Source organism: Musa acuminata, chromosome BXJ1-6 (genome assembly GCF_036884655.1).
Source record: "Musa acuminata AAA Group cultivar baxijiao chromosome BXJ1-6, Cavendish_Baxijiao_AAA, whole genome shotgun sequence".
Lineage (NCBI taxonomy): Eukaryota > Viridiplantae > Streptophyta > Magnoliopsida > Zingiberales > Musaceae > Musa > Musa acuminata.
The window spans coordinates 10,993,031-11,015,651 of record NC_088332.1 but is presented as its reverse complement, the minus strand read 5'-3'; the positions used below and the strand labels follow the sequence as shown (position 1 = coordinate 11,015,651).

The window sequence follows — 22,621 nt, the reverse complement described above, 5'->3', positions numbered from 1 at the left end:
TCACCAGCTCTAATTATTAGTCTTCCTAAAATTGAAGTCCCTTATTTAAAGAATACACATATTATATACATCATCAATTTAACTGAACTAGAAGGTTCTTAAAATAATTAGGGGAAAGAACGGTATTGTCAACTCATCCCATCACGGACCAAGGAAGCCACCGAAGCAATGACATGAAAACTCTCAACAACCCTCTACGTCCATTGACAAGAGATCGACCCACGATTCCTAACAATCTCAACCTCCCAAAAGGGGTTTGCAAGACCCATACATCGTTGACATCTCCGGTCCCAATTGAAGCAAGGCCCATGCACCCGTATTAATGATCGATGGCATGGCTCAACTCTTTCGACCTTTCCTTTCGGACAAAAGGATAGGGACCACTCCCTGTTTCACCTAAACAAGTCAAGAGACCAAACAAGGAAAGACATCATGATCGTCCAACATTAGTGTCGCCGTTGGAAAGATGCCCCCATCAACCGTCTTCATTAATGACCCCCATATAGCAAGGTAAGGGGGAGCGTCATTGATCTCCCTCTCTCCTACCAGACACTCATGTATAAAAGTCAAGCCCCCATACTAAATAGGGTAGGCGGGCTTTCACTATCTCTTCTCACAACTCTTCCTTGATAACTCTCATTCTCCATTGGATTGGTTGGGTTAGGACATCTTCACACTGACCTATTGTGCAGGGCTCTTCGCATAAGTAAGCAAGACTATAGGGGATGTGGCATCCATTGGCTAAGCGAAGCGCTCCTTAGACCAGACTCTGTCTTCTCCAACGAACAAACCACACCTCAAGACATCCGTAAGCCACTAACCACGGGCCAATTACTCCTCACAAATCAGTCTATCGCACTCACTTTCTACTTAATCCAATGTGATAGCTTATGTGGAACCTAAAAAGGCTTATGCTTTTGACACTGAATCCAACCGAGCTGACTCACCGGTCAACGACCTTCGTGTAACAATAAATACCAAAAATTCCTAGAAATATGTTGAAAATGTGACAAAAAAGAAGAAGCAAATAGAACTCTTATATATATATATATATATATATATATGTTGCTATGTTGCATAGAAGAACATCACAGTTCAGGTGGCGTGCCAACTCAGAAATCTGTCTCTCAAACCAACGTTAGGTGCAACGAACACCATCAGTCCCGGGAGCATTACCTGAAATGGCACAGTGAATCGAGGACATCAGGGACTGTGCCATGTTGGGCAGGTAGTTGTTTGCCATCTCTATTTGTTTTCTCTCTCGTTCTTCTGCTCACAAAATCATAGATGTATGAAGCAAGTTTGATTTCTGGCACCCATAAAAGATGGTCGGCTGTGATGTCCTAAAAGGCTGCAAGTGGAGATGGATAAAGATGATGCAGATAGAGAGAGAAAGTAGATAACAAAATGAACAAGGAAATGAAATCATGTGCTAATGGAACAGGAAATGTTTACTGAAAAGTAGAGCTGCCGACCAAATCCAGCCAAACACAACTCAATCAAGTGAGTTGCTCAAGGATTAGTGTCGATGAGCTCAGTACTCGATTCACCTCCTCTCTCATATAAATCGAGCATTCGACTCTCTTCCCTCGTCCCAACACTCGACTTCTCCCTTTTGATCTCTTCTCTTCTTTCTTCTTCCGCTTGAAACCACCATAGCTAGCCAGCATGGGCAGGTCTCCGTGCTGTGAGAAGGCTCATACGAACAAGGGAGCTTGGACGAAAGAGGAAGACGAGAAGCTGATCTCTTACATCAAGGCCATGGCGAAGGCTGCTGGAGATCACTCCCCAAAGCTGCAGGTAGGTACCTTATTCTGAGAAGCTTAGGGTTAATCGTATGTCGCTTGCAGTTGTTATCTACTGGGGATTTGCCTGCTCTTGAAGGTCTGCTTCGATGTGGCAAGAGCTGCCGGCTCAGGTGGATAAACTACCTCCGCCCCGATCTCAAGCGCGGCAACTTTACGGCGGCAGAAGACGAGCTCATCATCAAACTCCATGGCTTGCTTGGGAACAAGTACATACTAGATCACCTCCTTCTTCTTTTCCTGTGAATATGATGCCAGTGAGATAAGATGATCCCAATACTTGAGCATGAATTGATCTGTTTGATGCTTTCAGATGGTCTCTCATAGCAGGGCGATTGCCGGGTAGGACCGACAACGAGATCAAGAACTACTGGAATACAACCATCAAGAGGAAGCTCCTCGGCCGTGGCCTCGACCCTCAGACTCACCGACCCATCGAGCTGATCACTAACCCCTTCGCTACCTTAAAACAACAAGACGTGTCCATGGCTCAGGACTGCACGACTGTAGCAAAGGTCTTAAGCTTCTCCAGCGACGACGGCAGCAGCAGCAGCACCGACCTCAATCTCGATCTCTCCATAAGCCCTCCTTACCACCCTTCTGCAGAAGTGTCAGTGGCAACCACATCACAATACTTTGTGCTGCAATCTTGGTTTAACCCAAGCTAGTACCGAAGCCTGTAGCTGCGCCCAGAACATCCCAAAAACACTTGTATTTAGTTACAGTAGAGGAAGGACAACACATACAGCTTAGATGAGTAAAGGTGCTTCAGTAGCCAATTCTGATGTGTGTACTTTTTTTGCTTGCGAAAAAGGTTCTTCTGCAACAAAACGAACTGAAGTGATAAGGGAAGCCGGACACCGGCGGGTAGGTTCTCATGATCCATGTTAGATGTAATAAATATTTAGAGTTAAAAACTTGTGTAATTTTAGTGTAATGCCATATTGTAATTGATGAGCATTTTCCTGCATCAATGGGACAGCTTGTGAAAAATCCTACTCTCTTCGATGTACTGGTGATGCCCAATCTCTATGGAGATATAATCAGTGACCTTTGTGCAGGACTGATTGGAGGGCTGGGCTTAACTCCTAGGTAAATGTGATTTGCTTTTAACAATTTATAATTCACAAGGTAAAATAATTAACTCTATGACCGTTTTATTTCTAGTTGCAACATTGGTGAAGGTGGCATCGCTCTAGCAGAAGCCGTACATGGGTCAGCCCCTGATATAGCTGGAAAGGTAAATGATTTTCTCTATATTCAGTGGTATGCATTCTGTCCTTTAGTGAATCAATCAGAATTCTGAACAACAGATCATAAAGTGTGCATTTTTTTTCATTAGTTTATATGATTTGGTTTGATTAGTGTCGGTGTGTATATTTTTGCATGGTAACTCGTAGGTTATTTTTATGCCCTGTTTTGCAGTATGATGCCTTCCTGCTTTTGTTTGATCTGTTTTGGAATTTGTGTATCCAGAATCTTGCAAACCCAACTGCTCTCCTGCTGAGTTCCGTTATGATGTTGCGCCACTTGAGGCTTACCGACAAAGCTGACCAAATCCACAATGCTATACTTAATACCATTTCAGAAGGAAAGTATCGAACGGTTGATCTTGGTGGGAATTCGTCAACTACAGATTTTACAAAGGCAGTATGCGATCATCTTTAGAAAGTTTGTGGCAGCACACCCGGATAACCGGTATACATAGTAATTGCTAGTTTGAGTCGGTTGTAGATTGCCCACACTAGTATATTAAGTTGCAATCACATGAATAATGCTCTTGGAGTTTTTCGTCGTCTATTTATTCCCATTTTCTTCGATTGAAGCAATACATGTAATAATTAACTAAAGGCATACAGCACGTTGCACTTGCGACTTCTTCTACATTTTTTTGTCAACACATTTTGCATTTTATGCATGAAGCGCGAGTGACTACATTTTAAAAGCTTGAGCTGTGTTTTCTCTTGTGGGTAGATGGAGTATGCTCGACAACAGGAACTGCTATTAGTTACGTTGTCGTGAGAAACAATTCCTTTATGATGATACATATATGAGACTGAGGAATTTTGGGTTCACATGACTTTAATTCATTATGGTGCAATGCCAAATTATGTGGGCATATGAATAGGTCCTACTAGCATACATGATGCATTCTCTGTGTTGGAAGAGCGGCAATGCCTCTTTGACAAGCCTACATTACCAGAGCATTTGATGTTTGTGTTGTCTTTCTTGTTGATGCCAGGATGGTACCAATCAAAATAGCGTTTGTTGAAGCGTGGAAAAGCCAAACTACCGTGTAGCTGAGCTGAAGGGTTGAAAGAAAGCGATAGAGGGGCTTCTCGCGACGACTCCCTCCATGCCATGGTTCGATTTCTGTCCCGACGACCAATGGTGAATCACAGGAGCATATGGGTCGATTTCTGTCCCGGGAGTTTGTCAAGCTAATAATAAACAACGACAGTCATTTTGGTTTAGAATGGTGAGGGATATGCTCAACCAGAGACGTGCTTTTGACAAGTTTATTTCAGAGAATTTTTCTAACATCTTCATGTTAATTGACATCTTCGTCATCCTAACGCGCCATCATGACTTGGAAATGCTCTGCTAATCGATATGTTTTCTCTGTCACCAGATTGACATTACAGGTGAACTCGACTTCTTCTTCGTGTGCTTCCATTATTATTGGAGGCAAGATGGAGCCCAACACTCGAAGCAAAAAAGCACATCCATTACGATCGGAACAAAAGTATTACCAAATTGTACCAGAGAAAACATCGTAATATAGCTAGAAACACTAAAACAGAGTGGTGACCGATGGAAGTTGTGTTGCGGCCAGAGCAAACAGAGCTAGAGATCGGAGCTCACGGAAGCCTCTCCATGGCAGAAGGCATAGAGGACCGTACGTTTAGCGATGCAGATGATACTATGAAGGAGCCAAGCAATAATCCGACGCTTTATTTGCCCTCTTCGAGGCGGTAATCTCTGCCTTTCCTTCGTCTCGGATGAAGAAGAGCTTCTCTCTGCGGCCATCTCTGTTTTAGCAGAGGAGACGAGAGTGAAGAAGAGTCATGATAACATACATACATAATGTATATATATATATATATATATATATATATATAGGGAGAGAGAGAGAGAGAGAGATAGGGTCCCTCCACGATATACAAATCTAGTGAGCTGACCCACACCAGTACTGGAAACGAGAGAAGCAAAGCAACCGAGGGCCCACACGCTTGATCTCAGTAGATTCAACGAGCAGGTGGTTGACTTTTAAGTGGATTTGACGAACACCAATGTCATCGAAACATATAGGAAATTGATCGAAGCTAGTAACCTTAGCGCTTGAGAGTTCTAAGCGCAGAGAAAATGAGTGGAGTGAGACGCACGTTACTTGTCAATAGGAATAAGGTGGAGTTTAAGTTGGTATCTGACTTTGACACCTTTTTTAATTAGTCATGTCAACCAGCTCAAATGTCTCATGTTGACTTGCAACATTTTCCTTTGGATCAGCTGATCGAAGTCAAAACATATACTTGTTGCGAACGCGTTGAAGAATTGTTCCAAGTCATCCAGAAGGTATGCATATGGACATCTCCATGCTTCTCCGATGATGAGGCTGTCAAAGAGTAGGAGCTCTCTATAATTAATTCTTGCTCTCCCAAAGCTTACACGTAATTGGCATTGCTGTCGATGACACGTAGTTTGAGACCCAGGAATGGTTATTGGGCCGGGCAGAGCTAAGCGAGGCTTTGAGATCATTTCGATAACGCAGCAAGGCCCATAGCCATGCTTTTGTGCCCCGTAATTGTCGTTCTGTCTCTTTCCCTTTCAATCCATTTCTTACTTCTCTCCACCGGATCCTCCTCCCTCCGCCTTCTCCCTCTCTCTATCTCTTCAGCTTGGATTTATAATCTTGATTTACTTATTTTTGGCGGGAAACTTTAGAGGCTACCGGGGAGCTTCTCAAGACAACCCTCTGTCATCCCATTCAGCTACGCAATGCAATTTTATTATCTTCGAATTAATTTTGCCTTTCATGAAATGAACGGGTAACCCAACGATCTAACCACGGTGATTTACTTTGTGAATCGCTTTATCTTTGATGGATTCTTGATTTACTTTATTGATCACTCTATCTTGTATCAAATTTTTGATTTACTTTATGATCGTTGTGGACCTCCATAAATAGAAGTGAACTAGTGGTTCATAAGCTAGAGATTTTTTATTGTCTCTCCTATTCTCCTCCCCCTCTCTACCTTAAAGCAGACCTAGAGTTTTGAAGAGCATCGTCACAACTCTGCTATGTGGATCATTGCTAGAGAGGAGGGCACTTGACCTCCTTCACCCTCTCCTAGAGATCTGCAGAGATTTAAAGATATACGATCTCCCTAGCTAACATAATTTTTCTTATACCCAGTTTTAAATTCGTGATTTTTGCGTACCAATCTTCGCATGACAATGAACACAACTTTGAGAATTTGGAGACTTTATTCTTCTGTTATTCCGTTGCGCATGTGATGTCGCCCCCCAAGATTTCCCAACAGTTAATTTAAAAAATGACATATAGATAGGGGGAGTTTAGTTAAAACTACATCATCAATTGGTTGTCATCATAAAAAAGGGAGAGATTGTTGAATCCTGAATTTTGATGATGAAATCAATTTATGAATTTATAAACTAATAAGCATTTAAGATAAGTGATGCAGGAAAAACTTTGATCATGGACTTGAACCATCGAATGATAAATCGTTGAAGTAGGAGAATCAAACGTTGGATCAAAGAGCATCATGTTAGAGATTGGACGTTAGGCCGGAGGATTGGTCGACATACCAAAAGATGGACTTCGTACCATGAGTTCAGACATCGGGCTGGAAGGATCGGGTATTACGCCAAGAAGATTGGATGTTGTGAGAGGTCAATATATCGATGGATTGGGCAATACGTAAAAGGAAAGGACGATGTGCCGGAGGTTTGGACGAAGTGCCAGATGAACAGATAACATACCGGACAACGTGTTGAAGGCTTCATGATTGTAATTAGAGTTGTTTATAGTTTAATTGAGTTGGTTTTGAGTGTAACCATGCAAAGTTGATTAGGAGTCTATTAGGTTTGAACTAGGGTCAAATTGGGCCAGTTGAAAGGCTAATTCAGTGACATGGGGTTGGGTTGGGCAGTGGTAACACCAAGCCTAAGTGATGATACCGCTAGGCTGTCAAGTGGTAGTACCATCCAGGTAGACGATGATACTGCCATAGCCCTAGTTCTTAGGCTTTGTCAGGCGGTAGTATCGCTAGTGCTCGAAAATCCAAGAATTTAAAATTTTGCCTTTATTTTTTAAACCATTTGGAGTCTATAAATACTCCACGGTGATTGCTTGGCAAAGTGTGAAAACTTATGATTTTAAGTGTATAAACTCTATTAAAAAGTGTTGAGCCTCTTCCTCCTTAAGTTTAGAGGAGGTGTGAGATCTTCTTGTAAAAAAGATATTTGAAGGTTCTTTCCTAAACCTGTGAAAAGAAAAAAGAGTTGTAACAAGGGTAGTTGATTTTTGTCCGTTGAAAAGAAGATCAGTAATGAAAGTCGGTGGCCTCGAGGAAAGAGGAATCGAGAGTAGACGTACGTCGGGATGATCAAACTACTATAAATCGATTTATATTTTTTTTATACTTTGTTTTACTATTACTAACTGATTTAGTTGCTCATTATTCTTACTCACATTCTAAATTAAATATATTTTTGATACGAATTTATTGATTGAATTTTTAAATTAAAATTTTATTTCGAAAGCACTGATGACCACAGGGGCAACATGCTGTAAGATGCAAACAGGGCAATGTGTTGTACCTTATCACAATCGAGAACATCCATCAAAGCAGTGCCCAAAAGAAAACTATCGATCCAACCATCACTCGTGGCATCAACGAATCCCGATCCGATGAGGTTGGCGTGTCCAGCAGTGATTGCCCTACGCCAAAGGATTACATGCTCCCATAGCTACCGACCGACCTAAGATTTGTCGTCATCAAGATCTCACCGAATGATCGATCGTCAAACGACCTCTTGGTCGAAGTCGTCGGCCTCCAACCAAGACCGAGCAATGTGATCCTTTGCCTCTACACCCAACCTTCAACCTGAACTCGGTAAACTAGCCAGAAAAAGAAGAAAACTCACTTTGATATATAGAATCCTCAAACATGACCAAGACTCAACAATCATATATCATAAGAGAATTCATTAAATCGAAGCAAGAAAAAATTCGACAAAGATGAGGAGGGGATCGAACCTAGGAGTCTCGAGATGCCGACAGAGAACGACTAGAGGAAGTGGAGGAGGTAGCGATCAAATGATGAGGGAGAGAGAGAGAGAGATAGAAAACGTAATGGAGGTGGGTATTTATATGGGAGAGGTGTACCAATCTTGCTCCCTCTTTCTCGTGTTCCTTACCAGAGTGAGACAGGTGATCTTCGTTTGAGAAATTAACAATGCTGAGTACACTGGCGAAGCCAGATTCTCCAAGCGGTCAGATATATACATAATATGGTAGGTCCGAGTTAGGCATTAACTCGTGAAGCTATATGTTATGAAATTAGCATATGATAGTTATTAGCTTGAATATATTCTTCACTTGTTCGTATGAAATGAGCATATAATATTTATGTATACGGATTAGAATCAAATCCGTGGAGAAGGAAGAATTAACAGTTTGGTTGGAATATGTGCTAGATTTGAGCCATGCAACCAGTTAGCGAACAAATATGCCATGGCCGATGAGTCTGCACGACTAGGTCCGCGGATCGATGTCGGGAGCCAATTGTGGGATGATCTAGATGAAGAGATGGCCGGGCCCTCGGAAGGGAGTGCTGGTTGACATTGGTCGGGATCAGGACTGATTAACAACTCCACACTGTCGGGCGACTGGCGCTCCTCGTGCCGAGACTCTCGCCGTCAATGAGGGGTCGCCCTCCTGTAAAAATGGCCTTCGTCGGGTGATCCCCGGCTGTGGCCACTCCGTCAAGTAACTTAGTAACGAGAGAGATTACTTTTCTTTTTTTCTTTTGTTTTTGTGCCTCCCCCTTTTACCGGAGACCAGCTCACGATTTTATACTATGGCGTGAGGGTTGATGACATCCGATCTGAGGCCTTTATGTCACGTAGGGTGGCGTGAGGAAACATGTGAAGTTCTTGGTCGCACAAGAATCAGTAGTTTAATGATTGATGTCACGAATGAAAGAAGGTTGGGTGCTGTGCGCGCAGGATAACATCATACAGTTGGCGAATAAATTATTGATGAGGAGTCTCCAGCTTGCTTATCCAATTTATACTGCCTCATAGCAACCTAAATGTCACTGCTTATTCCTCATTTCTTAATTTGATGTTTAATCAAATCTTGATCCGCGTTGCTTTGGACCACGATGACAATTTGGAACTGTCGACGACACGGGACCCAGGAATGGTTATTGGACCGGGCCGAGCTAAACCATGCTTTGAGATTATTTCAATAACGCATCAAGGCTATATATATATATATATATAGCAAGAGAGAGTAAGAGAAAGCGACTACTTCCTTATAAGAGAGAGTAAGAGAGGAAGAGAGCCAAATTAATTAGAAGAGAAAGTTGTCATTTCAAAAGATAATGTCGTCATTCATTTCTGGTGCTTTCATCTCCCATGCAGTTAGTTCTGAAACCTTCACGTCTTCTGCACCATTGTTGAACACGAACATATGAGCTTGTTCTCCGATCGCTATGCTGGGATAAACTCTTGACGTGATGCAAGTCTTGCCTCCTTCCCCAAAGCTCTCCACCACCGAGTGATCAATCTTTAACAGAACAAAGCGAGATGAATAAACCTATAAAAAACAAAAAGAAAAATGCGATGCCTAAATTCCAACATACCAAGCTTCTAAGAGATATCTTGTTTGTCTTTTCGATATCGACATCGACAAAGCCGGCAAAAGTAGGTTTGTATATCATTTCCCTCTTAGATGACCTGCTCATACAAAACGAATGAATGAATGAATGAATGAATTCAGTGTTCGACAACCAAAGATCAGATACTACTATCATATGATTCAACTTCATAAGTTTATGCCACGGTATATGCAAACACATTGATGAGTTTAGTATAAATCTTTTTTGTGGGCATATAATAGATGGAAAAACTATCGGCATAAATGAAAGGGGTGATCATCGGAAACAAACCTAGTAGGATCATGGCACATGAGGACCACGTGCTTGTCTTGAGCTTTGAAGATCCTGAAGAAGACAGCAGTAGCCTCTTCTTGGTCGGCTGAAGCCAAAACCAGGAGTCCAAATGGGCCAACCCCACCCTTTGTTTTTGCCGTCATTTTGGCACACAGTGCTTGAGCATCAGTGGCATAAAGTGGATCGAATGCCTCGGCATTTTCTAGGCTTCCAACCTCGAATGTTACCTCCACATCAGCCTGTGGTAGCGAGTCAAGAAATTAAGATTTAAAAATCTTCAAATCTGACGAGGAAGTATATTGAGATTATAATAATCTCAAGTCACCAACTTGCCTGCGCTGTCAGTATGTTCTTGACTTCAAAAGAAGTACCACTCGGGATGTTTCTGTTCTTGACGGACCCGTGCTTGTGTCTGAGCGTTTCCAACTCCTCGATCGGCCATTGAACGAGTTGCCTACCGTTGCTATCGAGCCACACAGCTCTTGGAATCGCCTACGTGCAAAAGTCGGTCATCGTAGGACGAGTAAGCACGAACCACCTGAACTCGAATGTTAGAAGAAGACTCACCTGAACTCCCGCCCAACCCTTGTCCTTGTCGGCATTAGCACTGTCCGATTCATTGGCCCACCCCCACAAAATCCTCCGTTTCTTCGCAGGATCGTAGAACGACTTGGACGCATAAAAGTTGCCATAGTCATACCTCAGCCCATTACGATTATCCGTAGAGTTAGCATCCGGTATGTACTTATCCGCCTTAGGGTAGTACGTGCCCAACGTGTAGTAGTCGAATCGCGTCTCGTCCAGGCTAACCTTAAAGACGTGCTTGACCCCAGCACCCACTTCGCCGGTGTCCAACCCTTGGTTCCCCTCCAAGGCCACCGGGTACACGTCCGGGCACTCCCACATCCCGGTGCCCTTGGCCGAGTGCAGCGGGTGGCGCGCCTTGGTCCACTTGACGAAATCCTTGCTCTTGTACAAGACGGCCACGCCCCTGCTCCCTCTCCTGGTGCCTATCACCAGAGACCAGTGCTGGTCGTGGGGCGTATACCACGCCGTGGTCGGATCACGGAACGCGCTCGCGTTGACGGCGGAATCCGACGGGTCGATCACGGGGTTGTGGTCCGGCTTAGTCCATTCGCGCAGGTAGGGATCGGATAAGTTGCTGGGGAAGGCGATGTTTTGGATCTGTCGTTTCTGAGGGTCGATGCCTGTGTACACTATCACGGGCTTGTCGCCGGGGAGGATGGTTGCGGAGCCGGACCAGCACCCGTAGATGTCGAATGGCTGGGACGGGTAGATCGCAGGGTCGAGCGCCTTCCAGTTGATCATGTCGGCCGAGACCGAGTGGGCCCACACGATGTTGCCCCACACCGAGCCGTAGGGGTTGTACTGGTAGAACAGGTGGTAGATGCCCTTGTAGTACAGAGGCCCTGAAACAATCGTGGAGTAGGTTTGGTTTGAGCCTTCATCACGGGAAGGGGGAGGGGGAGGAGGAGAAGTTGTATTTTGCACGTCGAACGCGGATGGGGTTATAGGAGGAACTTACCATTTGGATCTGCTTGCCACGGCCGGTGAAGGTGTCGATGGTGACGACGTTCGGAAAGGAAAAGAAACGTGGTGAGTAAACGGTGCAAAACAATAATGCTGAAATATTTTCTTTTTTTTTATACGAAGGACGGTTTGTTTCATCGGAGAGCGACAAAACGACGTGAAGAGTTGAGAAACTACCGTTGATCCAATGTCTAGGGGGACGGAAATGGTATACGGGCTTCAGTTCATCGTTGACCAAGGTAGGTGATATGGATTGCAGGTCTTCATACACCACATGAGATGCCTCCATGGAACAGAAGCACCAACAAACCACACAAGCCACAGCCAGCGATATACCTGAAGATCCCATTATTAAAACCAAGTGAAAAAAGAAAACGCCGATAAAAGAATATGACCGATAGGAGGATGCAAAGGAGTTTATATAGGCAGATGAAAAACGATAACTACTTTTTCTTGTGTGGATCAAAATGTTCGAGGAAGAAAATTATCTTCCTAATCTTATCAGTTATGGAAACGGATAATATAATCATGATTAAAAGTGGTGTGGCCTTTTTTTGGTAGTAGGAGTTGTCTGTTTATAAATATAGAGTTCCTTCCATAAAATAAGGTACGGAGGTTCCATCATTTTCCATGTTTAGGACTTGATGATTCAGAAATACGTGCAGCTTCACCAAAAATCTAACATTTACAAGGATACTCCCGGCACTCCCTAACTCCCTTCACCGCCACGGGAAGTAACACCTAAGTAAAAGTTTGGAAACCACCTATTCCCTACGGTCGCGAGTAAGATATCACGTAGCCTGCCTTGACTTCCCGAAATAAGCCCATGAGACCCACTCCTCTTTGATCCCATAGATGAGAAAGAGAACATGACTCCGTATTAATGGTCGACGACATAACTCGACTTCACCAACCTTCCCTTCTAGACGAATGACGAAGGGACTATGCTCTACTTGACCCAAAGAAGCAAGGAAGCCAGATCAAAGGTGTCACCTCGACAATCCCCAAGTGCCACCCTTAGTGACACATGCTAGTAAGTCGCCCGCATTAAATGCCTCTGCCACGTAGGGTAAGGAGGGATTTAACAAAGTCCCGTCTACTCCATCCAGCGCTCAAGTATAAAAGTCAAGTCCCGGGCCAAGCTACGGCAAGCGAGCAAGAGCTCTTCGGTCTCTCACTTGCATTGTTAACCTCCCTCTTCGTCTCTCTGACTTAAGCATCATAAGGTTGAGCCAGGACGCCACCGACGCAAATCAGTTTTGCAGAACCCTCGACGCCATCCGGAGATACGACCAAGAGACCATCAGTAGCTATGGGAGCATGTACTCCTCTAGCGTAGGGCAATCATTGCTGGACACGCCAACTTCATCGGATTGGGATTCGTTGATGCCACAACTGATGGTTTGATCGATAGTTTTCTTTCGGGCACTGTTTTGATGGAGGTTCTCGATTGTGATAAGGTACAACACGTCGCCCGTATATTGCCCCTGTCAGGATGGTCATTAGTAATTTAGAAATAAAATTTTAATTTAAAAATTCAATCGATAAATTCGTATCAAAAATATATTTAATTTAGAATGTGAGTAAGAATAATGAGCAACCAAATCAGTTAGTAATAGTAAGAAAAAGTATAAAAAAATATAAATTGATTTATATTAGTTTAATCGTCCTAACCTACGTCTACTCTCGATTCCTCTTTATCCTTGAGGCCACCAACTTTCACTACTGATCTTCTTTTTAACGGATAAAAATCAACTACCCTTGTTACAACTCTTTTTTCTTTTCACAGGTTTAGGAAAGAACATTCACACATCTTTTTTACAAGAAGACCTCACACCTCCCTTAGAATTACTTCTAAACTTAAGAAGGAAGAGGCTCAACGCTTTTTAATAGAGTTTATACACTTAAAATCATAAGTTTTCATACTTTGCCAAGTAGTCACCGGTGGAGTATTTATAGACTCCAAATTGTTTAAAAAATAAAGGCAAAATTTTAAATCCTCAGGTTTTCGAGTACTAGCGACACTACCGCCTGACAAAGCCTGAGAACTAGGGCTATGGCGGTACCATCACTTGCCTAAATGGTATTACCACTTGACAGTCTAGCGGTACTATCAGTTGATAGCCTGGGAACTCGGGCTCTAGCGGTACCATCACTTGGGCTTGGCGATACCACCGCCCAACCCAACCTCGTGTCACTAAATTAGCCTTTCAACTTGCCCAATTTGACCCTAGTTCAAGCCTAATAAACTACTAATCAACTTGACATGGTTACACCCAAAACCAACTCAATTAAACTATAAACAACTCTAATTATGATCATGAAGCCTTCAACACGTTGTCCGGTATGTTATCTGTTCATGTGGCACTTCGTCCAAACCTCCGACACATCGTTCTTTCCTTTAACGTATTGCCCAATCCATCAATATATTGACCTCCCACAACATCTAATCTTCTTGGCATAATACCCGATCCTTCCAACCCGATGTCCGAAATCATGGTACGAAGTCCATCTTTTGGCATATCGACCAATACTCCGGTATAACATCCAATCTCTGACATGATGCTCTCCGGTCCAACGTCTAATTCTCCTACTTCAACGATTTGTCATTCGATGGTTCAAGTCCATGATCGATGTTTTTCTTGCATCACTTATATTAAATGTTTATTAGTTTATAAATTTATCAATTGATTTCATCGTCAAAATTCAGAATTCAACAATCTCTCCCTTTTTTATGATGATAACTAATTGATGATTTAGTTTTAACTAAACTTCCCCTATCTATATGTCATTTTGAAATTAACTATTGAAAAATCTTGGGGAGTGACATCACATGCGCAGCGGAATAACAGAAGAATAAAATCCCCAAATTCCTAAAGTTGTGCTCATTGTCGTGCGAAGATTGATGCAAAAAAATTACGAATTTAAAACTGCGTATAAGATAGATTATGTTACCTAGGGAGATCGTATATCTTTAAATCCCTGCAGATCTCTAGGAGAGGTTGAAGAAAGTCAAGTGCCCTCCTCTCTAGCGGTGATTCACATAGCAGGGTTGTGTCGATGCTCTTCAAAACTCTAGGCCTGCTTTGAGGTAGAGAGGGGGAGGAGAATAGGAGAGGCAACCAAAAAGCTCTAGCCTATGAACCACTAATTCTCTCATATTTACAAAGGTCCCCTGTCAACTTAACCCCAATGGATTCAGCCCTATTGGGTATTGGATCTCTATCCAACTATCTAAGTCTCTTAAATTAGTGGATCTCTATCCAATAATCTCTCATGGGCTATTATTGGATCTCACTCATAGGATCCAATAATTCATGGGCTTATTGGATATCCAATAAGATAGGGGCTCCGACGGATATCTCATATCCGAACTTCTACTCATCGCAATGCCTACAATATGTGTGTGACCCTCTAAGCCCAATATCGAGCTGGCTATGAGTCATACTTATCAGAACTCCTTTTGGCTCAGTGAATTATTATCTCGATAATAATTCACTTGACTCATCGACTACGGACATATTATGCCACTACGCCGCAGTTCCCAGAGGATACAAGGAATCCAATCCATTTGACCCGTCTGTCCTCAGTAACCGTGTATCTATAATCCCTCATCCATCTAATATCCTAGAGACCGTATACTGAGCATGGTGTTATCAGACTCATATGGTTTCTACTCGCATCTCGCTCTAATCGAATTCTCCCGGATAACTTTTTCTCTCTCAATCTGAATGACCCTGGCCAGAGATTTGTCTGAGCAAGAACACATGAGATATTGCTCTCATGACACTGAGAGTGGATAATCCTCTATCGATACTTAATAGTTCTCATAAGGTTGACTGTCACTCCCAATGACCAGTTGTGCTAGATCTGGGACATCCAAACCAATAAGTCCCGTATCGAAGAGTGGAGCACTCATACATGATATCCTTGGTGTCTCAAGTCTAAGAACTGGATATAGCACTGGGACTACAGAATTGTCGTCTGATAATAAGGTATCATCAACCATTCAACATTCTGTAAGCGGATCAGTTAGTGAACTCGTTCTCCAATGAGTACATGTATTGTATCCCTAGTTTCCCCACATAAGCAGCTATGAGATTAGCTACATCTATCATATGGATGGGTATACAACACACCAGTCTATTTGGTTATCTTGATGTCCCTCTCGAGTAATCTATTACCGGAGTTATTTATGATCTATGTTTAAAGGCAGATTGGTCTCATTATCGTAATCTCATAATGATCCGATTTCCGTTGCACAGATCCAACGATATCACAATATATATGCATATATGCAACACGTAATATAAAGTGATAAATACCAAAATATAATAAGCAAAAAGACCGTGTCATCACTCACGTGATTGGCTTGCAGGACACCTATGACTAGCAATCTCCTACTTGACCTAAAGTTAATCACCTATGTATTTGATCCACATCAAACCCCTGTGACGCTTAAAGATAATTTAAGATAACGACTTTGCCAATGGATCTGCAATGTTATCTTCGGAAGGTACTTTTTCGACTCCTATATCTCTTCGGGTTATGATCTCTCTAATTAAGAGGCCCCTCCTCATAACACTTTTGACGAAACCTGGGTTCCTTCACTTGAGCAATCACCCAATTATTGTCATAATATGAGAGAATCTGCTCCTCGTTGCTTGGCACGACTCCTAAATCTGTAATGAACTTCTTAATTCATACTCCATCTTTTGCTGCCTTTATTGTAGCAATATACTCCGCCTCTATGGTCAAGCCAACAGTAGTATCTTGCTTGAAACTCTTTTAGAATACTGCTCCTCTATTTAAGGTGTACATATATCCCAAATTCGATTGGCTATCATCGACATCGAATTGAAAACTCGAGTCTGTGTAGCCTTGAACCATGAGGCTACTACCTCCATATACTAGTAAAAGATCATTAGTCTTTCTCAAGTACTTATGGATATACTTTATTACTTTCTAGTTCTCCAAGCATGGATCTGCCTGATACCTGCTCGTGACATTTAAAGCATGCGCTATAACACGCTTAGTACATAGCATGACTAACATGATAGACCCTATTGTTGAGACATAGGGTATCCTATCCATGTTCGCCCTTTCTTCATGAGTCTCTGGGAACATACTCCTAGAAAACGATAAATCATGTTTCATCGGTACGAGACCTCTCTTTGAATTTTTAATGCCAAACTTTTTGACAATGGTGTCTATGTACCTAGATTGGCACGACGATCTTGTGTAGGGGGATTGTCGAGGGAGGTGGTTCATCGGGTACGGTCTAACTCTCATATGGTGGAGTTGGGTTGGAAAACTGGGTTGTCCTTGCTATTGAATGGTCTCTTGGTCGTATCTCCGGATGGCGTCGAGGGTTCTGCAAAACTGATTTGCGTCGGTGGCGTCCTGGCTCAACCTTATGATGCTTAAGTCAGAGAGACGAAGAGGGAGGTTAACAATGCAAGTGAGAGACCGAAGAGCTCTTGCTCGCTTGCCGTAGCTTGGCCCGGGACTTGACTTTTATACTTGAGCGCTGGATGGAGTAGACGGGACTTTGTTAAATCCCTCCTTACCCTACGTGGCAGAGGCATTTAATGCGGGCGACTTACTAGCATGTGTCACTAAGGGTGGCACTTGGGGATTGTCGAGGTGACACCTTTGATCTGGCTTCCTTGCTTCTTTGGGTCAAGTAGAGCATAGTCCCTTCGTCATTCGTCTAGAAGGGAAGGTTGGTGAAGTCGAGTTATGTCGTCGACCATTAATACGGAGTCATGTTCTCTTTCTCATCTATGGGATCAAAGAGGAGTGGGTCTCATGGGCTTATTTCGGGAAGTCAAGGCAGGCTACGTGATATCTTACTCGCGACCGTAGGGAATAGGTGGTTTCCAAACTTTTACTTAGGTGTTACTTCCCGTGGCGGTGAAGGGAGTTAGGGAGTGCCGGGAGTATCCTTGTAAATGTTAGATTTTTGGTGAAGCTGCACGTATTTCTGAATCATCAAGTCCTAAACATGGAAAATGATGGAACCTCCGTACCTTATTTTATGGAAGGAACTCTATATTTATAAACAGACAACTCCTACTACCAAAAAAAGGCCACACCACTTTTAATCATGATTATATTATCCGTTTCCATAACTGATAAGATTAGGAAGATAATTTTCTTCCTCGAACATTTTGATCCACACAAGAAAAAGTAGTTATCGTTTTTCATCTGCCTATATAAACTCCTTTGCATCCTCCTATCGGTCATATTCTTTTATCGGCGTTTTCTTTTTTCACTTGGTTTTAATAATGGGATCTTCAGGTATATCGCTGGCTGTGGCTTGTGTGGTTTGTTGGTGCTTCTGTTCCATGGAGGCATCTCATGTGGTGTATGAAGACCTGCAATCCATATCACCTACCTTGGTCAACGATGAACTGAAGCCCGTATACCATTTCCGTCCCCCTAGACATTGGATCAACGGTAGTTTCTCAACTCTTCACGTCGTTTTGTCGCTCTCCGATGAAACAAACCGTCCTTCGTATAAAAAAAAAGAAAATATTTCAGCATTATTGTTTTGCACCGTTTACTCACCACGTTTCTTTTCCTTTCCGAACGTCGTCACCATCGACACCTTCACCGGCCGTGGCAAGCAGATCCAAATGGTAAGTTCCTCCTATAACCCCATCCGCGTTCGACGTGCAAAATACAACTTCTCCTCCTCCCCCTCCCCCTTCCCGTGATGAAGGCTCAAACCAAACCTACTCCACGATTGTTTCAGGGCCTCTGTACTACAAGGGCATCTACCACCTGTTCTACCAGTACAACCCCTACGGCTCGGTGTGGGGCAACATCGTGTGGGCCCACTCGGTCTCGGCCGACATGATCAACTGGAAGGCGCTCGACCCTGCGATCTACCCGTCCCAGCCATTCGACATCTACGGGTGCTGGTCCGGCTCCGCAACCATCCTCCCCGGCGACAAGCCCGTGATAGTGTACACAGGCATCGACCCTCAGAAACGACAGATCCAAAACATCGCCTTCCCCAGCAACTTATCCGATCCCTACCTGCGCGAATGGACTAAGCCGGACCACAACCCCGTGATCGACCCGTCGGATTCCGCCGTCAACGCGAGCGCGTTCCGTGATCCGACCACGGCGTGGTATACGCCCCACGACCAGCACTGGTCTCTGGTGATAGGCACCAGGAGAGGGAGCAGGGGCGTGGCCGTCTTGTACAAGAGCAAGGATTTCGTCAAGTGGACCAAGGCGCGCCACCCGCTGCACTCGGCCAAGGGCACCGGGATGTGGGAGTGCCCGGACGTGTACCCGGTGGCCTTGGAGGGGAACCAAGGGTTGGACACCGGCGAAGTGGGTGCTGGGGTCAAGCACGTCTTTAAGGTTAGCCTGGACGAGACGCGATTCGACTACTACACGTTGGGCACGTACTACCCTAAGGCGGATAAGTACATACCGGATGCTAACTCTACGGATAATCGTAATGGGCTGAGGTATGACTATGGCAACTTTTATGCGTCCAAGTCGTTCTACGATCCTGCGAAGAAACGGAGGATTTTGTGGGGGTGGGCCAATGAATCGGACAGTGCTAATGCCGACAAGGACAAGGGTTGGGCGGGAGTTCAGGTGAGTCTTCTTCTAACATTCGAGTTCAGGTGGTTCGTGCTTACTCGTCCTACGATGACCGACTTTTGCACGTAGGCGATTCCAAGAGCTGTGTGGCTCGATAGCAACGGTAGGCAACTCGTTCAATGGCCGATCGAGGAGTTGGAAACGCTCAGACACAAGCACGGGTCCGTCAAGAACAGAAACATCCCGAGTGGTACTTCTTTTGAAGTCAAGAACATACTGACAGCGCAGGCAAGTTGGTGACTTGAGATTATTATAATCTCAATATACTTCCTCGTCAGATTTGAAGATTTTTAAATCTTAATTTCTTGACTCGCTACCACAGGCTGATGTGGAGGTAACATTCGAGGTTGGAAGCCTAGAAAATGCCGAGGCATTCGATCCACTTTATGCCACTGATGCTCAAGCACTGTGTGCCAAAATGACGGCAAAAACAAAGGGTGGGGTTGGCCCATTTGGACTCCTGGTTTTGGCTTCAGCCGACCAAGAAGAGGCTACTGCTGTCTTCTTCAGGATCTTCAAAGCTCAAGACAAGCACGTGGTCCTCATGTGCCATGATCCTACTAGGTTTGTTTCCGATGATCACCCCTTTCATTTATGCCGATAGTTTTTCCATCTATTATATGCCCACAAAAAAGATTTATACTAAACTCATCAATGTGTTTGCATATACCGTGGCATAAACTTATGAAGTTGAATCATATGATAGTAGTATCTGATCTTTGGTTGTCGAACACTGAATTCATTCATTCATTCATTCATTCGTTTTGTATGAGCAGGTCATCTAAGAGGGAAATGATATACAAACCTACTTTTGCCGGCTTTGTCGATGTCGATATCGAAAAGACAAACAAGATATCTCTTAGAAGCTTGGTATGTTGGAATTTAGGCATCGCATTTTTCTTTTTGTTTTTTATAGGTTTATTCATCTCGCTTTGTTCTGTTAAAGATTGATCACTCGGTGGTGGAGAGCTTTGGGGAAGGAGGCAAGACTTGCATCACGTCAAGAGTTTATCCCAGCATAGCGATCGGAGAACAAGCTCATATGTTCGTGTTCAACAATGGTGCAGAAGACGTGAAGGTTTCAGAACTAACTGCATGGGAGATGAAAGCACCAGAAATGAATGACGACATTATCTTTTGAAATGACAACTTTCTCTTCTAATTAATTTGGCTCTCTTCCTCTCTTACTCTCTCTTATAAGGAAGTAGTCGCTTTCTCTTACTCTCTCTTGCTATATATATATATATATATAGCCTTGATGCGTTATTGAAATAATCTCAAAGCATGGTTTAGCTCGGCCCGGTCCAATAACCATTCCTGGGTCCCGTGTCGTCGACAGTTCCAAATTGTCATCGTGGTCCAAAGCAACGCGGATCAAGATTTGATTAAACATCAAATTAAGAAATGAGGAATAAGCAGTGACATTTAGGTTGCTATGAGGCAGTATAAATTGGATAAGCAAGCTGGAGACTCCTCATCAATAATTTATTCGCCAACTGTATGATGTTATCCTGCGCGCACAGCACCCAACCTTCTTTCATTCGTGACATCAATCATTAAACTACTGATTCTTGTGCGACCAAGAACTTCACATGTTTCCTCACGCCACCCTACGTGACATAAAGGCCTCAGATCGGATGTCATCAACCCTCACGCCATAGTATAAAATCGTGAGCTGGTCTCCGGTAAAAGGGGGAGGCACAAAAACAAAAGAAAAAAAGAAAAGTAATCTCTCTCGTTACTAAGTTACTTGACGGAGTGGCCACAGCCGGGGATCACCCGACGAAGGCCATTTTTACAGGAGGGCGACCCCTCATTGACGGCGAGAGTCTCGGCACGAGGAGCGCCAGTCGCCCGACAGTGTGGAGTTGTTAATCAGTCCTGATCCCGACCAATGTCAACCAGCACTCCCTTCCGAGGGCCCGGCCATCTCTTCATCTAGATCATCCCATAATTGGCTCCCGACATCGATCCGCGGACCTAGTCGTGCAGACTCATCGGCCATGGCATATTTGTTCGCTAACTGGTTGCATGGCTCAAATCTAGCACATATTCCAACCAAACTGTTAATTCTTCCTTCTCCACGGATTTGATTCTAATCCGTATACATAAATATTATATGCTCATTTCATACGAACAAGTGAAGAATATATTCAAGCTAATAACTATCATATGCTAATTTCATAACATATAGCTTCACGAGTTAATGCCTAACTCGGACCTACCATATTATGTATATATCTGACCGCTTGGAGAATCTGGCTTCGCCAGTGTACTCAGCATTGTTAATTTCTCAAACGAAGATCACCTGTCTCACTCTGGTAAGGAACACGAGAAAGAGGGAGCAAGATTGGTACACCTCTCCCATATAAATACCCACCTCCATTACGTTTTCTATCTCTCTCTCTCTCTCCCTCATCATTTGATCGCTACCTCCTCCACTTCCTCTAGTCGTTCTCTGTCGGCATCTCGAGACTCCTAGGTTCGATCCCCTCCTCATCTTTGTCGAATTTTTTCTTGCTTCGATTTAATGAATTCTCTTATGATATATGATTGTTGAGTCTTGGTCATGTTTGAGGATTCTATATATCAAAGTGAGTTTTCTTCTTTTTCTGGCTAGTTTACCGAGTTCAGGTTGAAGGTTGGGTGTAGAGGCAAAGGATCACATTGCTCGGTCTTGGTTGGAGGCCGACGACTTCGACCAAGAGGTCGTTTGACGATCGATCATTCGGTGAGATCTTGATGACGACAAATCTTAGGTCGGTCGGTAGCTATGGGAGCATGTAATCCTTTGGCGTAGGGCAATCACTGCTGGACACGCCAACCTCATCGGATCGGGATTCGTTGATGCCACGAGTGATGGTTGGATCGATAGTTTTCTTTTGGGCACTGCTTTGATGGATGTTCTCGATTGTGATAAGGTACAACACATTGCCCTGTTTGCATCTTACAGCATGTTGCCCCTGTGGTCATCAGTGCTTTCGAAATAAAATTTTAATTTAAAAATTCAATCAATAAATTCGTATCAAAAATATATTTAATTTAGAATGTGAGTAAGAATAATGAGCAACTAAATCAGTTAGTAATAGTAAAACAAAGTATAAAAAAAATATAAATCGATTTATAGTAGTTTGATCATCCCGACGTACGTCTACTCTCGATTCCTCTTTCCTCGAGGCCACCGACTTTCATTACTGATCTTCTTTTCAACGGACAAAAATCAACTACCCTTGTTACAACTCTTTTTTCTTTTCACAGGTTTAGGAAAGAACCTTCAAATATCTTTTTTACAAGAAGATCTCACACCTCCTCTAAACTTAAGGAGGAAGAGGCTCAACACTTTTTAATAGAGTTTATACACTTAAAATCATAAGTTTTCACACTTTGCCAAGCAATCACCGTGGAGTATTTATAGACTCCAAATGGTTTAAA

At 43.4% G+C, this 22,621-nt stretch overlaps 4 protein-coding genes across 4 annotated transcripts; 3 read left to right on the top strand and 1 right to left on the bottom strand.

The window, feature by feature from the left end:
- The first annotated feature begins 1,315 nt into the window (after nucleotides 1-1,315).
- On the top strand, nucleotides 1,316-4,344 carry LOC103987679 (MYB-like transcription factor 4). The gene is given in 8 exon segments (XM_065187146.1): nucleotides 1,316-1,756; nucleotides 1,759-1,800; nucleotides 1,885-2,014; nucleotides 2,119-2,672; nucleotides 2,788-2,897; nucleotides 2,973-3,045; nucleotides 3,282-3,503; nucleotides 4,048-4,344. Coding segments are annotated over 4 exon segments (615 nt in total). The 5' UTR covers nucleotides 1,316-1,668; the 3' UTR covers nucleotides 2,474-2,672; nucleotides 2,788-2,897; nucleotides 2,973-3,045; nucleotides 3,282-3,503; nucleotides 4,048-4,344.
- On the top strand, nucleotides 2,779-8,673 carry LOC135677432 (isocitrate dehydrogenase [NAD] catalytic subunit 5, mitochondrial-like). Its single transcript, XM_065189788.1, has 4 exons — nucleotides 2,779-2,897; nucleotides 2,973-3,045; nucleotides 3,282-3,455; nucleotides 8,548-8,673. The coding sequence occupies exons 1-4, from the start codon at nucleotides 2,779-2,781 to the stop codon at nucleotides 8,671-8,673; spliced, it is 492 nt and encodes a 163-aa protein (XP_065045860.1).
- Nucleotides 8,674-9,429: 756 nt separating this feature from the next.
- LOC135677431 (beta-fructofuranosidase, insoluble isoenzyme 3-like) lies at nucleotides 9,430-11,886 on the bottom strand. The gene is made up of 7 exons (XM_065189787.1): nucleotides 11,738-11,886; nucleotides 11,556-11,564; nucleotides 10,577-11,439; nucleotides 10,343-10,501; nucleotides 10,007-10,248; nucleotides 9,701-9,794; nucleotides 9,430-9,624 (listed from the first exon to the last, which is right to left on the bottom strand). The coding sequence occupies exons 1-7, from the start codon at nucleotides 11,847-11,849 to the stop codon at nucleotides 9,430-9,432; spliced, it is 1,674 nt and encodes a 557-aa protein (XP_065045859.1). The 5' UTR covers nucleotides 11,850-11,886.
- A 5,987-nt stretch (nucleotides 11,887-17,873) lies between these two features.
- On the top strand, nucleotides 17,874-20,330 carry LOC135677430 (beta-fructofuranosidase, insoluble isoenzyme 3-like). The gene is made up of 7 exons (XM_065189786.1): nucleotides 17,874-18,022; nucleotides 18,196-18,204; nucleotides 18,321-19,183; nucleotides 19,259-19,417; nucleotides 19,512-19,753; nucleotides 19,966-20,059; nucleotides 20,136-20,330. Exons 1-7 carry the CDS (start codon nucleotides 17,911-17,913, stop codon nucleotides 20,328-20,330), a joined length of 1,674 nt encoding a protein of 557 aa, XP_065045858.1. The 5' UTR covers nucleotides 17,874-17,910.
- The last annotated feature ends 2,291 nt before the right edge of the window (nucleotides 20,331-22,621 follow it).

What these genes read in the sequence shown, in the direction of transcription:
- LOC135677430 (XM_065189786.1), top strand. Translation starts at nt 17,911, where the DNA reads ATGGAGGCATCTCATGTGGTGTATGAAGACCTGCAATCCATATCACCT. An exon ending in AGGGTTGGGCGGGAGTTCAG is followed by an intron (nt 19,184 to 19,258) that starts GTGAGTCTTCTT and finishes TTTTGCACGTAG; the next exon opens with GCGATTCCAAGAGCTGTGTG. An exon ending in AGAACATACTGACAGCGCAG is followed by an intron (nt 19,418 to 19,511) that starts GCAAGTTGGTGA and finishes TCGCTACCACAG; the next exon opens with GCTGATGTGGAGGTAACATT.
- LOC135677431 (XM_065189787.1), bottom strand. Translation starts at nt 11,849, where the DNA reads ATGGAGGCATCTCATGTGGTGTATGAAGACCTGCAATCCATATCACCT. An exon ending in AGAACATACTGACAGCGCAG is followed by an intron (nt 10,249 to 10,342) that starts GCAAGTTGGTGA and finishes TCGCTACCACAG; the next exon opens with GCTGATGTGGAGGTAACATT. An exon ending in AGATATCTCTTAGAAGCTTG is followed by an intron (nt 9,625 to 9,700) that starts GTATGTTGGAAT and finishes GTTCTGTTAAAG; the next exon opens with ATTGATCACTCGGTGGTGGA.
- LOC135677432 (XM_065189788.1), top strand. Translation starts at nt 2,779, where the DNA reads ATGGGACAGCTTGTGAAAAATCCTACTCTCTTCGATGTACTGGTGATG. An exon ending in GGGCTGGGCTTAACTCCTAG is followed by an intron (nt 2,898 to 2,972) that starts GTAAATGTGATT and finishes TTTTATTTCTAG; the next exon opens with TTGCAACATTGGTGAAGGTG. An exon ending in CTACAGATTTTACAAAGGCA is followed by an intron (nt 3,456 to 8,547) that starts GTATGCGATCAT and finishes CCATGCAACCAG; the next exon opens with TTAGCGAACAAATATGCCAT.